The 12,242-nt window shown below is 45.3% G+C and overlaps 1 protein-coding gene across 1 annotated transcript in view; it reads left to right on the forward strand.

The window, feature by feature from the left end:
- The window catches only part of DGLUCY (D-glutamate cyclase), a 73,363-nt gene that overhangs the window by 23,417 nt on the left and 37,704 nt on the right, over positions 1-12,242 (forward strand). Inside the window, exons 6-7 of the mRNA XM_043549098.1 lie at positions 4,760-4,957; positions 11,653-11,913. Of these exons, the coding sequence (XP_043405033.1) occupies positions 4,760-4,957; positions 11,653-11,913 (459 nt within the window). The remainder of the gene's footprint in view (positions 1-4,759; positions 4,958-11,652; positions 11,914-12,242) is intronic.

Below are 12,242 nucleotides of genomic sequence, written 5' to 3' on the forward strand. Positions count from 1 at the left end.
AAGGAAGTACAAAATATTATGGGCTTGCCTTTTATAAAGGGCCTAAGCTCTTTAGTGACATACAAACAGATCTCTTCATTCACTCAAAGGCTCTAGGGTGACGTTGCACTTTCTTGGTATCTACACTCCATCTACAAAGTGAAAATATAGCAAATTTCAGACAGCACAATGCTCCCATCCGGTGTACTATAAGGCATCTCAAAGAATTATTGAGCCACCCAAAAAAAGGTTTAGGCACAAGAAAGGCCTATCTTCCATTGTCGCCTCTCAGATGGCTACCTCATCCAAATGACCATTTTGATACTTTGGTCGAGATTTCTCCCCAGTGGATCTTTAGTTACAGCATTCATCCATTCTCTCAACCTATGGAGACCGCCTTGCCCACTTCCTCCATTTTTAGGAGCATATCACCTCAGACAAATTGGTACCGGAAATAATCTTGACCGGCTACTCCAGGGTTTCTCAAACTTCATTGCACCACGACCCCCTTCTGACAACAAAAATTACTACACTACACCAGGAGTGGGGACTGAACTCGCCCAAGCCCTGCTGCCCCGGGTGTGGGGACGGAAGCTGAAACCCAAGGGCTTCAACCCCTGTCAGGGGGACTGTAACCTGAGCCCCACTGCCCAGGGCTGAAGCCATTAGGCTTCAGCCCTGGGCAGTGGGACTCGGGCTTTGGCTCCAGGCCCCAGCAAGTTTAAGCCAGCCCTGGTGATCCCATTAAAATGTGGTCGTGACCCACTATGGGGTCCCAACCCAGAGTTTGAAAACCGCTGGGCTACTCCATCCAATTCTGCTCCCCCCCCCCCCCCCCATCCCTGTTCAGGAATCCTTCTCACAGGGGGCTCCTAAAGTAGGAGGTAGAATCCCTCCTGCAACTGAGGACGATCAAAATCATTCCTCCAGGCTTCTTCAGAAAGGGTTTGTGATCCAGGTACTTCCTGGTCCTAAAGAAAAAAGGAGGGTGGAGATCGATTCTAAACCTTTGCTCTCTAAAAAGTTTTTATTCCTACACAGCACTTCAGGATGTTCATCCTAGCAATGACCATTCCATCGTTAGATCCCAGGGACTAGTTTGTCATCCTCAATATCCGGGATCCCTACTTTCAAGTAGCCATAGACCCTGTTCACAGTTGTTTCTTCAGGTTCGTGGTGGGCACCAGTCATTACCAGTACTGTGTCCTGCCATTGGGCTTATCAACAGCTCCTACGGTCTTTAAAAAGTTTGCTTTGCAGAGAGGATGAGGGGTCATTCAATCTCCTCTCAAGAGACTGTGTAAGTAGGTATCAGGATGTATTTTGGCATGCTATGAGACTTATAGATTTTACCCACCCTCCTAGAATCACTACTCACTTCATGCAGGCTCAATCTACTTCCAGTGCCCTCAAGACATTTGCAAGGCAGCCATCTGGTCCTCCTTTCACATATTTTTCACAGCATTATCCCTTACTCCATGCCACCAAAGTGGACATCACATTCGGTGAAGCTGTTCTGCACTCTGTACTGGATCCACCTCCTCAGCATCCTCTTCCACATTAAGGTACTGCTTGGTAGTCTCCTCATGAGAAACCCAAATGGACAACACTTGAAAAAGGAGAGTTTACTTACCTTGTATAGTAACTGGAATTCTTTGAGATGTTTTGTCTGTATGGGTGCTCCACTACCCACCTTCCTTTCCCTTTTGCTTCAGACTTTTACTATGCTCTGAGGTTGAGAAGGAACTGGAGAGGTATGGGTCTGCTTTTCTCCATATGCCCTCTTACTGGAGCATAAGGCGGCATACAATACAGGTGCGGACCTGTGGGATATATTAGCAGAAAAATCTCTGATCGAGAGTGCACAAGTGCATGCACATCCTCAAATGGAGCACCCATAGGGACAAAACAACTTGAATTCCAGTTACTGTACAAGATGATGAATAACCTCTTCTTCCAGCAGAATCAAAATGAAATGCAAAATCATGTTGTTTTCACCAAAATTTTGTTTAGGAGGAAAACCTGGAGAAAAAGAGTTATGGTAATGTGGAAAGGTTCCATTTCAGCATTTTGGGAAAGAAACATTTTGATTTTTCATTTCGAAATTGCTTTTCTTTCACATTTTTTTCAAATTTTGTATTATATTGTGTGTATATACACTTGGAAGGATTAGATTTTAATTGCTGTCAGTAAACATAGATTTCACCATACACACACAAAATGATGAAAAAAATCTTTCCATCAATAATAATTTAACTTTACAGATAGACAGAGTAAGAAAAATGCTGCTTGAGAACTTTAGTTTGATTTTAAGGATATTTATTTTGTACATTTTGACATGTGATGCTGGCAATTTTTGTTTTGATAATTATAAAACTTTAACTTTTGTGAACCTCAACATATACTGTCTTAAATAATTATTGCCTGACCCTCCCGCATAATTTCCTGCAACTGTAAAAATTAAAATTGATTAAAAATATGGGGAGAATACAGTAAAAGCTTTTTTTTTTTATCTGGCATGTTGGGAGAATGGGGGGTGCTGGTGTCATAAACATACAGCTAAGGGTAGTATAAAATCCCTCCTTTACTTAAGCTTATCTGTACCAGCTTAGGTTAAAAACTTCCCCAAGGCACAAATTCTTCCTTGTCCTTGGAACGGTATCGCTGCCACCACTGAGTTAGTTAGACAAAGGTTTAGGAAAAGGACCACTTGGAGTTCCTGTTTCCCCAAAATATCCCCCAAACCCCTTCGCCCCCTTTCCTGGGGAGGCTTGAGGGTAAACAAGGTGAGCGCAGACCAGCCCTTTGGATTTTTAGGGGACTAAAAACCAATCAGGTTCTTAAAAGCAGAGCTTTATCATAAAGAAAAAGTAAAAGAAGCACCTCTGTAAAATCAGGATGGAAGGTAATTTTACAGGGTAATCAGATTAAAAAAACAGAGGATTCCCCTCTCAGCAAAACTTTAAAGTTACAAAAACAAACGAGGAATACCCCTCCCTCTTAGCCTAGGGAAAATTCACAAGCTAAAACAAAAGATAATCTAATGCATTTCCTTCCTATTACTTACAATTTGTAATCTTAGATGCTTAGTTCAGGTATGGCTTTAGGAGATGTATTTTTCTTGCCCTGGTTCCTCGCTGTCCTGGAGAGAACACAAAGAAACACAAAACAAAAACTTTCCCCCACAGATTTGAAAGTATCTTCTCCCCTTATTGGTCCTTTTGGTCAGGTGCCAACCAAGTTATCTGAGCTTCTTAACTCTTTACAGGTAAAGGAGGGATTTTATGCTACCCTTAGCTGTATGTTTATGACAGCTGGTAAGTGAAATTCTGGTTAACTAAGAGGGTGGGAGTGGGGGCACTCAGGGCGCAGGCTCTGGGAGGGAGTGTGGGACAGGGGGTTGGGGTGCACGGGGAAGTGCAGGGTGCCGAATCTGGAAGCACTGAATCTGCAAGCAGCGACCGGTCCCTGCGGCCCCTAGGCTGAGGTGCGGCTGGGCGGCTCTGCACACACTGCCCCCGTCCACACACACTATCCCTGCAGCTTCCATTGGCCGCAGTTCCCGGCCAATGGGAGCTGCGGAGCCTGTGCTGGGGCCGGGGCAGCGTGCGTAGAACCGTTTAGCTTCTAAGGGCAGCAGGGACTGGTCGCTGCTTGCGAGGAGCCACCCAAGGTGAGCGCCCCCCGGATCCAGCACCCCACATCCCCTCCCACATCCAAACTCCCTCCCAGAGCCCTCGCCCCAACCCCACACCCCCAAACTCCCTCCAAGAGCCTGTGCCTCGCATCCCCCCCAGCCCTGCACACACACACACCCCACACTCCGAACCCCTCGTGGCCATTCCTCCACCTAGGAGCAACAGGAACATGTCGCCGCTTCTGGGGAGCCACATAGGGAGCCTGCCGGCCTCACACCAACCGGGACTATAAAGCAGACTTTCTAATAAGATTAGAAATGCCAGTGTATAGAGCTTTCCGGTTGGTAGAGGGCCAGATAACACAGCTTTTACTGTACTTTAAAACCATAATTTTACACTACTGTGAAAATTTAACTCAATAACAACAACAAAATGCTTAAAAATAAACATCAGTATTACCTGTCAAAATTATTTTAAAAATCTAATTTTGCCAAGCCTACTTATTTTACAATATAAAATAAAATCAACTGAAACAAAACATTCTGATTTTCTCAAAAAAATCCATTTTGACAGATCCAAAAAAAAAATTTTCCTGAATTTTCTTTCACAGAGAATTTCAAAAATTGGGGGGTTTGTTCCAAATCACAACAAAAACAAACTTCAGGATTCTTTGTGAAACAGCATTTCCATTCTCCACACAGCTCTGCACTGTACTTTATGCAGACATTTATATTTAATGCAAAGTGAGGGCACAGTGGATGTGAAATCATTGCAAACCTAAGTGGCAATGTTTTACATTGTGTCTAAATGACTACACATTATTTTTTTAATGCTTCTGCAAAGTGAGTTTAGTAACATGGACTAGAGCAGTGCTTACAGAGGGTAGGCTACCTCTCACACACATTTACTATACAGCAAATTCACATATACTAAAGAAAGGCAATGTTGTTTAGTGTTTGTTCTACAGAACTGCGTGACTGATTATATTTTTAATCCCAGCTGTACCACTGACTCATTGTATGACTGTGTATATGTTTTAGGATGCAACTTTTCTATTATTTTTATCGTTCTGGTGCTTTATCAATAATATTTATTTGTTATTAGTATAGCATATTGAGTTGAAGTTTTTCCATCTATTGTAGAGTCTCCACTGGCTTTTACACATTCTCCTGGCTGCATGTTTGTTACTGACCTGAAGAATGAGGATGCTGCAGTTCATAACTCTAAAGAAATCCCGAAGGTCCACTGCATTTCTCAAAATCCTTTGCATTATAGCATTGTATCAGAAACAGCTGTACAAAAGATAAGAGAACTAGAAAGCCTAATTGGAGTAGATCCAGGTAAAGAAAAAAAATTTTTCTTGAGTTATTGAAGAATTAATAATTCTGGAAATATAGGATTTGTCTTACTAAATTAGTATGATCCATTCCATTCATTTAGATATTGCACAGTTGACGTTAAATAGTAAACATTTAAAGGTAATTCCAAATGTTACAAAGAATTCTGATGTTAGATTATTCTGATTGAACATTGTTAATTCTTCCCTTCCACCTTACCAAATGGACTACTTTGGGCCAGCCTAAGGTACTGGTTTGCACCGGATAAAGGGAGGCATCAATTCAGTTCCCATTCCTGGTCTCATTTTCAGAATCTGAGTTCTAGACAGTCAGGCCTGGTGGTTAAAGCAGTGTCCGAGAACAGATATCAAGGGTTAAAGCTGGAGGTAGAATTGGGACCAGGCCGAGGGCAGCACTGAAACTGGGGTCCAGGAACAAACCATAGGTAAGAACTGGGGTCAGAGTCCATAGACATGTCAACTCAGGATCGTAGTCAGAATTTGGAAGCAGGATGAAGTCGAAGCTGGGCTGGAGCCAATCCAAGGGTCTGGGAGTCAGGAGCTGGGTGCAGGGCTGGAGCAGGTCAGGACCGGGGCTGGAGCAGGCTAGAACAAGGCTGGGGCAGGAACAGGGATAGTATCAAGGGAAGGCTGGAAGCATAGGGAATCTGTAACACCATGAAGCAGCAGGAAGATTACTAGCCAAATGGTGCTGTTGCACAGACCAAGTTGTGGCTCTGGTGGGGAGTGTGAAATACCTGTGCCTGGGAGTCATCTGCCCCTGCCCTGGATAGGCTGTTGCATCATGCCTGAGAGATGAGTCACGGCAGGCTCTGCTGGAGGGGTGAGTCATAGCTGAGAGAGCAGCCCTGGTCCAGCTGAGGGGTTGCCTTACACTCATTTTCATGCTATCTTGTACTGCTGACCATCACTGAAAACCGTAGACAGATTGCTCCTGGCTGCTGCAAGGTGATGTGAGAACTAGCTTGTGGCTCTCCACAGGAAGAAATCTAGTTACTGTATATAAATAGGGCCTTACCAGTGCTTAATTTGTAATGAAAGAGGAGCTGGGACTCAAGCAATTAGGTGCCGGGGCTCAAGCAATTATTTACTTTCATAACGGACTTGGCAAGGTTTACCGGGCTCAGTCCTGGCAAGCCCTGGCACAAATTTAGCACTGGGCCATACCAAATTCATAGTCCCTTTTGGTAAATGTCATGGTCATAGGATTTAATGAAATTTCATGGTTTCAAATATTTAAATCTGAAATGTCATGGTATTGTAACCATGGGAGTCCCAATCCAAAAGGGGGTTGTGTGTGGGTGGGGGGTGGCAAGTTTTTGAAGGGTGGTCACGGTATTGGCACCCTTACTTCTGCGCTGCTGCTGACAGCAATGCTGCCTTCACAGCTGGGTGCCCAGCCAGCAGCTGCCACGCTCCAGCATCCAGCTCTCAAGGCAGCTGCCACAGAAGTAAGGGTGGCAATACTGTATCGTGCCACCCTTGCTTTTTGTGCTGCTGCTGGCAGTAGTGCTGCCTTCAGAGTTGGGCTCCTAGCCAACAGCCACTGCTCTCCAGCTGCCCAGTTCTGAAGGCAGCGCCGCCGTCAGCAGTACTGCAGAAGTAAGGATGGCAATACTGCAACCCCCCCTACAAACTCCTTCATATATAAAGCGTGCTGGGGATTTTATTTGTCTATGTACTTTTAAACACTGACTTCTTCTGAATTGAATAATATCTTGCTTTGCTTAAATGTGCATGTACAACAAGTTTGGGGAAGGCAACATACTAAGATCAGGTATTGTATATCTTTCCTGTTCAGTACTTCAGCTTACCTTTCTGCTGTAGTACAGACCAGAGTTTACTTTTTTCAGGGCTTATACAGAATTTAATTTCTGATAGAAGGAGAATGACACAAACTCTAAAGGAAAATTTATGAACTAAATATCTATTTATGAATGCATAACAGTTTACCTATAACCCTTGAAGTAACTGTGAACAATGTCAGCAACTCTTTTAAGGGTTTTTCCCCAAGTTTTAGTACTGATTACTTTTGCAAGTCTCAGTGCAAAATATAATTATGTGCACATACATACATACACTCTTCTAGGGTTCTTTTCTGGGACATTTTACCCCTCTCAGTCTCTGTAGAATGGTGTCCAAACCCTCCATAGAGCATGCAAGCAAGCTTCATGAAGTCTGGGAAACAAGTGATAGTCCCACAGTCTCCTTAAAACTTCCTTTGAGTCTCCGAAACAACAGTCTGCAATTTGCACAGCCTGCAACAATTTTAGTTGCCGCCTTCTTCTCCAAATCTGGCAATCAGTTTGACCCTGAACACATGGAATACAGATAGGGACCACACATCTTGAATAACTTCCAGTAACAGCAAGTAGCCTCCATTTCCTCGTGATAGCCTAGAAGGGAGGGAATATGGCAAGTACAGGGGATGAATTCGTGTTCTTTCCCTAGCATGGAAGCCAAGAATGCAGGTCTAGGGTGCGGTTAGTGTAAATCATGGGGATAGTGCCCCGGATGTGCTCTGTACTGGCTCAACAACACATATCCGATACATCCCTGCCCCATACAGATTAAATAAGCAAGATATACAAACAGGAAAATTCCATCTGATTTTCTCTCTCTTGTGTGAGAACAAAACACACTCATTGCGTTATCCCTGTGTGGTATGTTGGGCTTAGCTGATGGGCTCCAGTTGGTCCCTCTCTCGCCACCCTCGCTGCATGTATGGACTGAGGATGCTTGTGCACTGTTAGACCTATAGAAACAAATTACATGATTATAACAAGAATGCTAACATCCCCCAGGTATTGACTGTGCTCCCCTTTTATCACTGTGCCTCCCAGTGACAGCGACAGGAGAGACATCAATGGAAATGTGGTGCCATCCCCCTCGTGACACCCTCTTAAAATTGCTCCTGTTTACAGACGTTGCTGCATTTCAGCTGATTTCTCTCCTCAAGCCAATAGTGTGATTTTTATCAGGCCAACAACTCTCATCAGAACAAAGTCCTTATCATTCTATTTACACTCAGTGTGTCTGCTTCCTGGTAGGGCAAGTTTGATGAAGTAACAGGCCATGGCACCAGAAACACCCACCTACCCAGGACTGTATTCATTGCAGAATTATTGTGGGCCAATATGAGTTATTGAAAAAGGAAAAATGGTTCCCAAGAACTGGGAGGGTCAGTGGAACGTTGTCACCTCCACATCTGGGTCTTTGCTTTGTCTCATTTTCTAGGTTTGTCTTCCTCAGTCCCTGCCCACATCTTTCATTTTCTTCCCAGCTTCCTTACCTTTACTTATCATAGACCCATCTCTCATCAAAACTCCTAGCCCACAACACTACTGAATTGAGCAGACATTTTGAATCCAAACCAGGATCTGTTTCCAAATTTCCCCAACAGCTCCCTCTTTATAAAGAGCTGAACAAAACTACAGTAACTCCTCGCTTAACGTTGTAGTTATGTTCCTGAAAAATGTGACTTTAAGTAAAACAATATTAAGCGAATCCAATTTCCCCATAAGAATTAACCCCCCCCCCTTTACATTAAGTTCCAGGGAAATGTTTGAAGTGGTGAAGTCAGAGGATGGAAGAGGGTGGGATATTTCCCAGGGGATGCCTTACTGCTAAATGATGAACTAGCAATTGGCTGAGCCCTCAAGGGTTAACTCGTTGTTAATGTAGCTTCACACTCTACAAGGCAGCATGAATGGAGGGAGGGGAGACAGCATGGCAGACAGAGACACACACCCTGTGTGTGAGAGAGAGATGCGCATTGCTCCTTTAAGTACCTGACCCCACTCTTAAGTACACTGCCTTTTTAAATTAACCAGCAAGCTGAGATGGCAGCTGCTGCCAGGAAGCTCCCTCCGTCCTGAGCCCTGTCGTGTGTGTGTCCCCTGCTCTATGGAAGATGGGGTAAGCGGGGTGCAGGAGCAGGGGGACACCCTGACATGAGCCCTCCTCTTCTCCCCCCTCCCCCTCCTGCACAGCAAGCAGGAGACTCTGGAGAGCAGCTCCAAGGCAGAGGGCAGGAGCAGCACATGGCAGTGTGGGAAGGGACAGCTGAACTGCCAGCAATTGATAGCCTGCTGGGCGGCTGCCACACAGGAAACTTAGGGGAACGGGGAGCTGATAGGGGGTCGACCCTGGTTCCAAGCCCCCACCAGCTAGCTGCAACGGGCTGCTCTTCCTGCAAGCAGGGGACACAGCAGGCAGCTGCCAAACAAGGTTATAAGGGAGCATTACACAACTTTAAACAAGCATGTTCCCTAATTGATCAGCAACATAACAACGTTAACTGGGACGACTTTAAGTGAGGACTTACTGTACCTGAGCCAGCCCTTCTATCCTTTGGGGTGAAAGAAATCTGAATCCACATCTGAATATTGCACCTTAGCCCCATCACCAATAATGACTCACCCCTTATGGTGGATCAGGGACTCCTTCCAACCTCTCCTTTTTCCCCCCCCTCTGAGTTGCAGATTGGACAATTGTCTCCATAAACCCCCAAGTCCATTCAAGACCATGCCACTGCACTTACCTAATGGGAGGTGATGTGCTTTTCTGACCATCTGCATTCCTCTTCTCTTTCACTGTCTCTGTATCAGTAGTGCTAGGGCTGCAGAAAAGGTTATTGGCTGCTCCTCTCCTTCAACCAGACTGACAGTGCAGAACAGGGATTGGTCCTGACACAACCTACTGGATAGATGAGGTCATCAGCATTGTGATATCCAGTCAGAGGCAGATTAAGCTATTGTGGGGCCCTGGGCCAAAAAAGTTGGGGCCCCTCCCCACTCCTTCTGCCTACAATCCCCCCCCCCCCCACACTCCTGGCAGGGAAATGGGGTTGGGGCACGGGGGCTTGTCCCGCCTCGCTCTCCCACCCGGCACTCCTGCCGGGGAGCTGGGTTGGTGTGTGGGGGCTTGTCCCACTCCACCTACTTGGCACTCCTACAGGGCAGTGGGGTTGGGGTAGAGGGGCTTCCCCTGCCAGCCCCGTGTTCCTGCCAGGGAGCAGGGTCGGGGCAAGGGGGCTTGCCCCACTCCCTGGCAGGAGCAGCAGGTGGAGCGGGGCAAGCCTCTGTGCCTCGACACCACTCCCAGGCAGGAGCGCCGGGTGGGTGGAATGGGTTGGGGTGTGGGGGCACACATTTTTCCGGGGCGCTGGCCCCATTTGGCCCAGTGGCAAATCTGACCAAAGAAATCACTGCATTTTCACTGACCACACACTCTTAGTTCCACTCCCACTCCCTCTTCCCAGATAGCTCCAAGCAACATGGGGCTCAATATGACTGTTATTATTTAACATTCATCGTGCAGTATGGCCTAAAGGCCGTAGTCAGGTTGGTCCCTGTTGTGCTAGGCCCGGTATTCCAGTTTCTTCCAGGGAATTGAGTTTCTTACACTGGAATCACAGCCTGTTAATTGCACACTCTCCCTCAAGCCCCATCCCTCAATACCTCAACCAGTTTAGAAAGAATTACTGGTTTGGCCATTATTCAATAAATCTATGTTGAAGAAACAGGTTAGAGCGAACAGGTTTGGACAAGTTCAAATGACATTGTCCCTTTCCCATTTAGGAGACAGCCCCTAGCCACAGTGTGAAATGCACACTTACAAATCGATTGCCCTGCCTTGTCCTGCTGTAGTTTTCCTGTGTGTACTTGTGAGCGCATGCATGAGCCTGAGTTTAAATGTATATCTATGCATTTGGACATGGATTGTGCTTGAGCTTGTTTGTGTAAAATGACTGGGGTCTGGATCTACTCAACCTGATTTTGTTCTTTACAGAACAACTTTGGGCCAAGACGCCTGAATTATTTAAAAGGGAAAAGTGGCTCCTGAATGGGAGGATCAATGAACAAAATCCCCTCTGCCCCAGAGTCTCTCTTGTCATATTTTCTAGGTTTATCTTCTGCATTCCCTTCCCACATCTCATATTTTCTTCTCATTTCACATCACTTACCAAAACTCCTGCCCCCAACACTTCTGAAATGAGTGGAACCAATACCCATTGGCTTCTTCTCTATAAAAAATTGAAATGAAGGCCTCATCCATTTGGGGTTTCAGAAATCTGAATCCAAATCTGCAGTTCAGCTTAGTCCAGGCTGAGGGAGGCTTCCCAACCTCTCCTTTTTTGTAAAGGGATCACTAGGTACAACAAAAATAACACTCTACTCCCAGGACTACAGGCTAGAAACCTGCTGCTTTATTCAAATGCATCTCAAACAAATTTAGTTTGTGGGGGTATGGAACTCCCAGTGACAAACATGATGTAGGCAGAGGTAGAGCACGGCTCCATCCCCTAATATTTTGGGTAACTCATTTACCCCACAGTGACCGCTTTATGACATCCTTCACAAGCGCACACATCAGTAGTGCTGCAGAATGGACAATAGTCTTCACAACCTTCTATAAATTCATTCAGGAGACTCGCTGCACTTACCTAGTGGGAGATGATGTGCTTTGCTGATGGTCTCCATTCCCCGGGTCTGTCACTATCTCTGGATCAATAGGGATAGAGGCTGGCAAAGGGTTGTTGGCTGCTCTTCTCGTCCCTGCCAGGCACTTTGACAATGATGGACAGGGATTGGTCCTGACAGAACCTCTTGGAGGTATTAATATGCTAAAAATCTAGCACCGTCTTTAAAAAAAAAAATTGGTTTTGATTTTTAGGAGACCGGGGAGTGAAACATTTGTGCTGCCAGGATGAGCTGCTAAAGACTTGCCTCTCCCTTTCACATGCCCGATCAGTGCTGATAACTACTGGATTTCCTACTCACTTCAACCATGAGCCACCTGAAGAGAATGATGGACCTCCAGGAGCCATTGCTATGGCAGCCATGTTGCAGAGCTTGGAGAAACATGTTGTTATAGTAACAGACCAGAGAGCCATGAGTTTGAATAAAAAGATTATTGAAGATGCTGTTCAGCAAGGTAAAACATGCAGTTAGGCAACAAAGACTGTTAGCTTTTCAGTTTTAATTTGCTAATCTGGTTCAAGATCTATTTCAGTGCAATCTCTAAATTAGATCAGGCCTTCAAGAAGTGCTCTAACATTTAGACAAAAAGGGCCAGATCCTCACCTAGCTAAATCAGCAAAGCTCCATTGACTTCACTGGAACTATACTGATTTATACCAACTGAGCATCTAGTTCGTAATCTTTTGAAATCCATCTAGAATCTTTCTTCCTATTACCACTGCATTTTGAAATTTAATGTATCATCAAAAAGAAGGAGGCGAGAAGAGAGCTTATTTTTAAAGT

Source organism: Chelonia mydas, chromosome 6, assembly GCF_015237465.2.
Source record: "Chelonia mydas isolate rCheMyd1 chromosome 6, rCheMyd1.pri.v2, whole genome shotgun sequence".
NCBI classification, from domain to species: Eukaryota; Metazoa; Chordata; order Testudines; family Cheloniidae; genus Chelonia; species Chelonia mydas.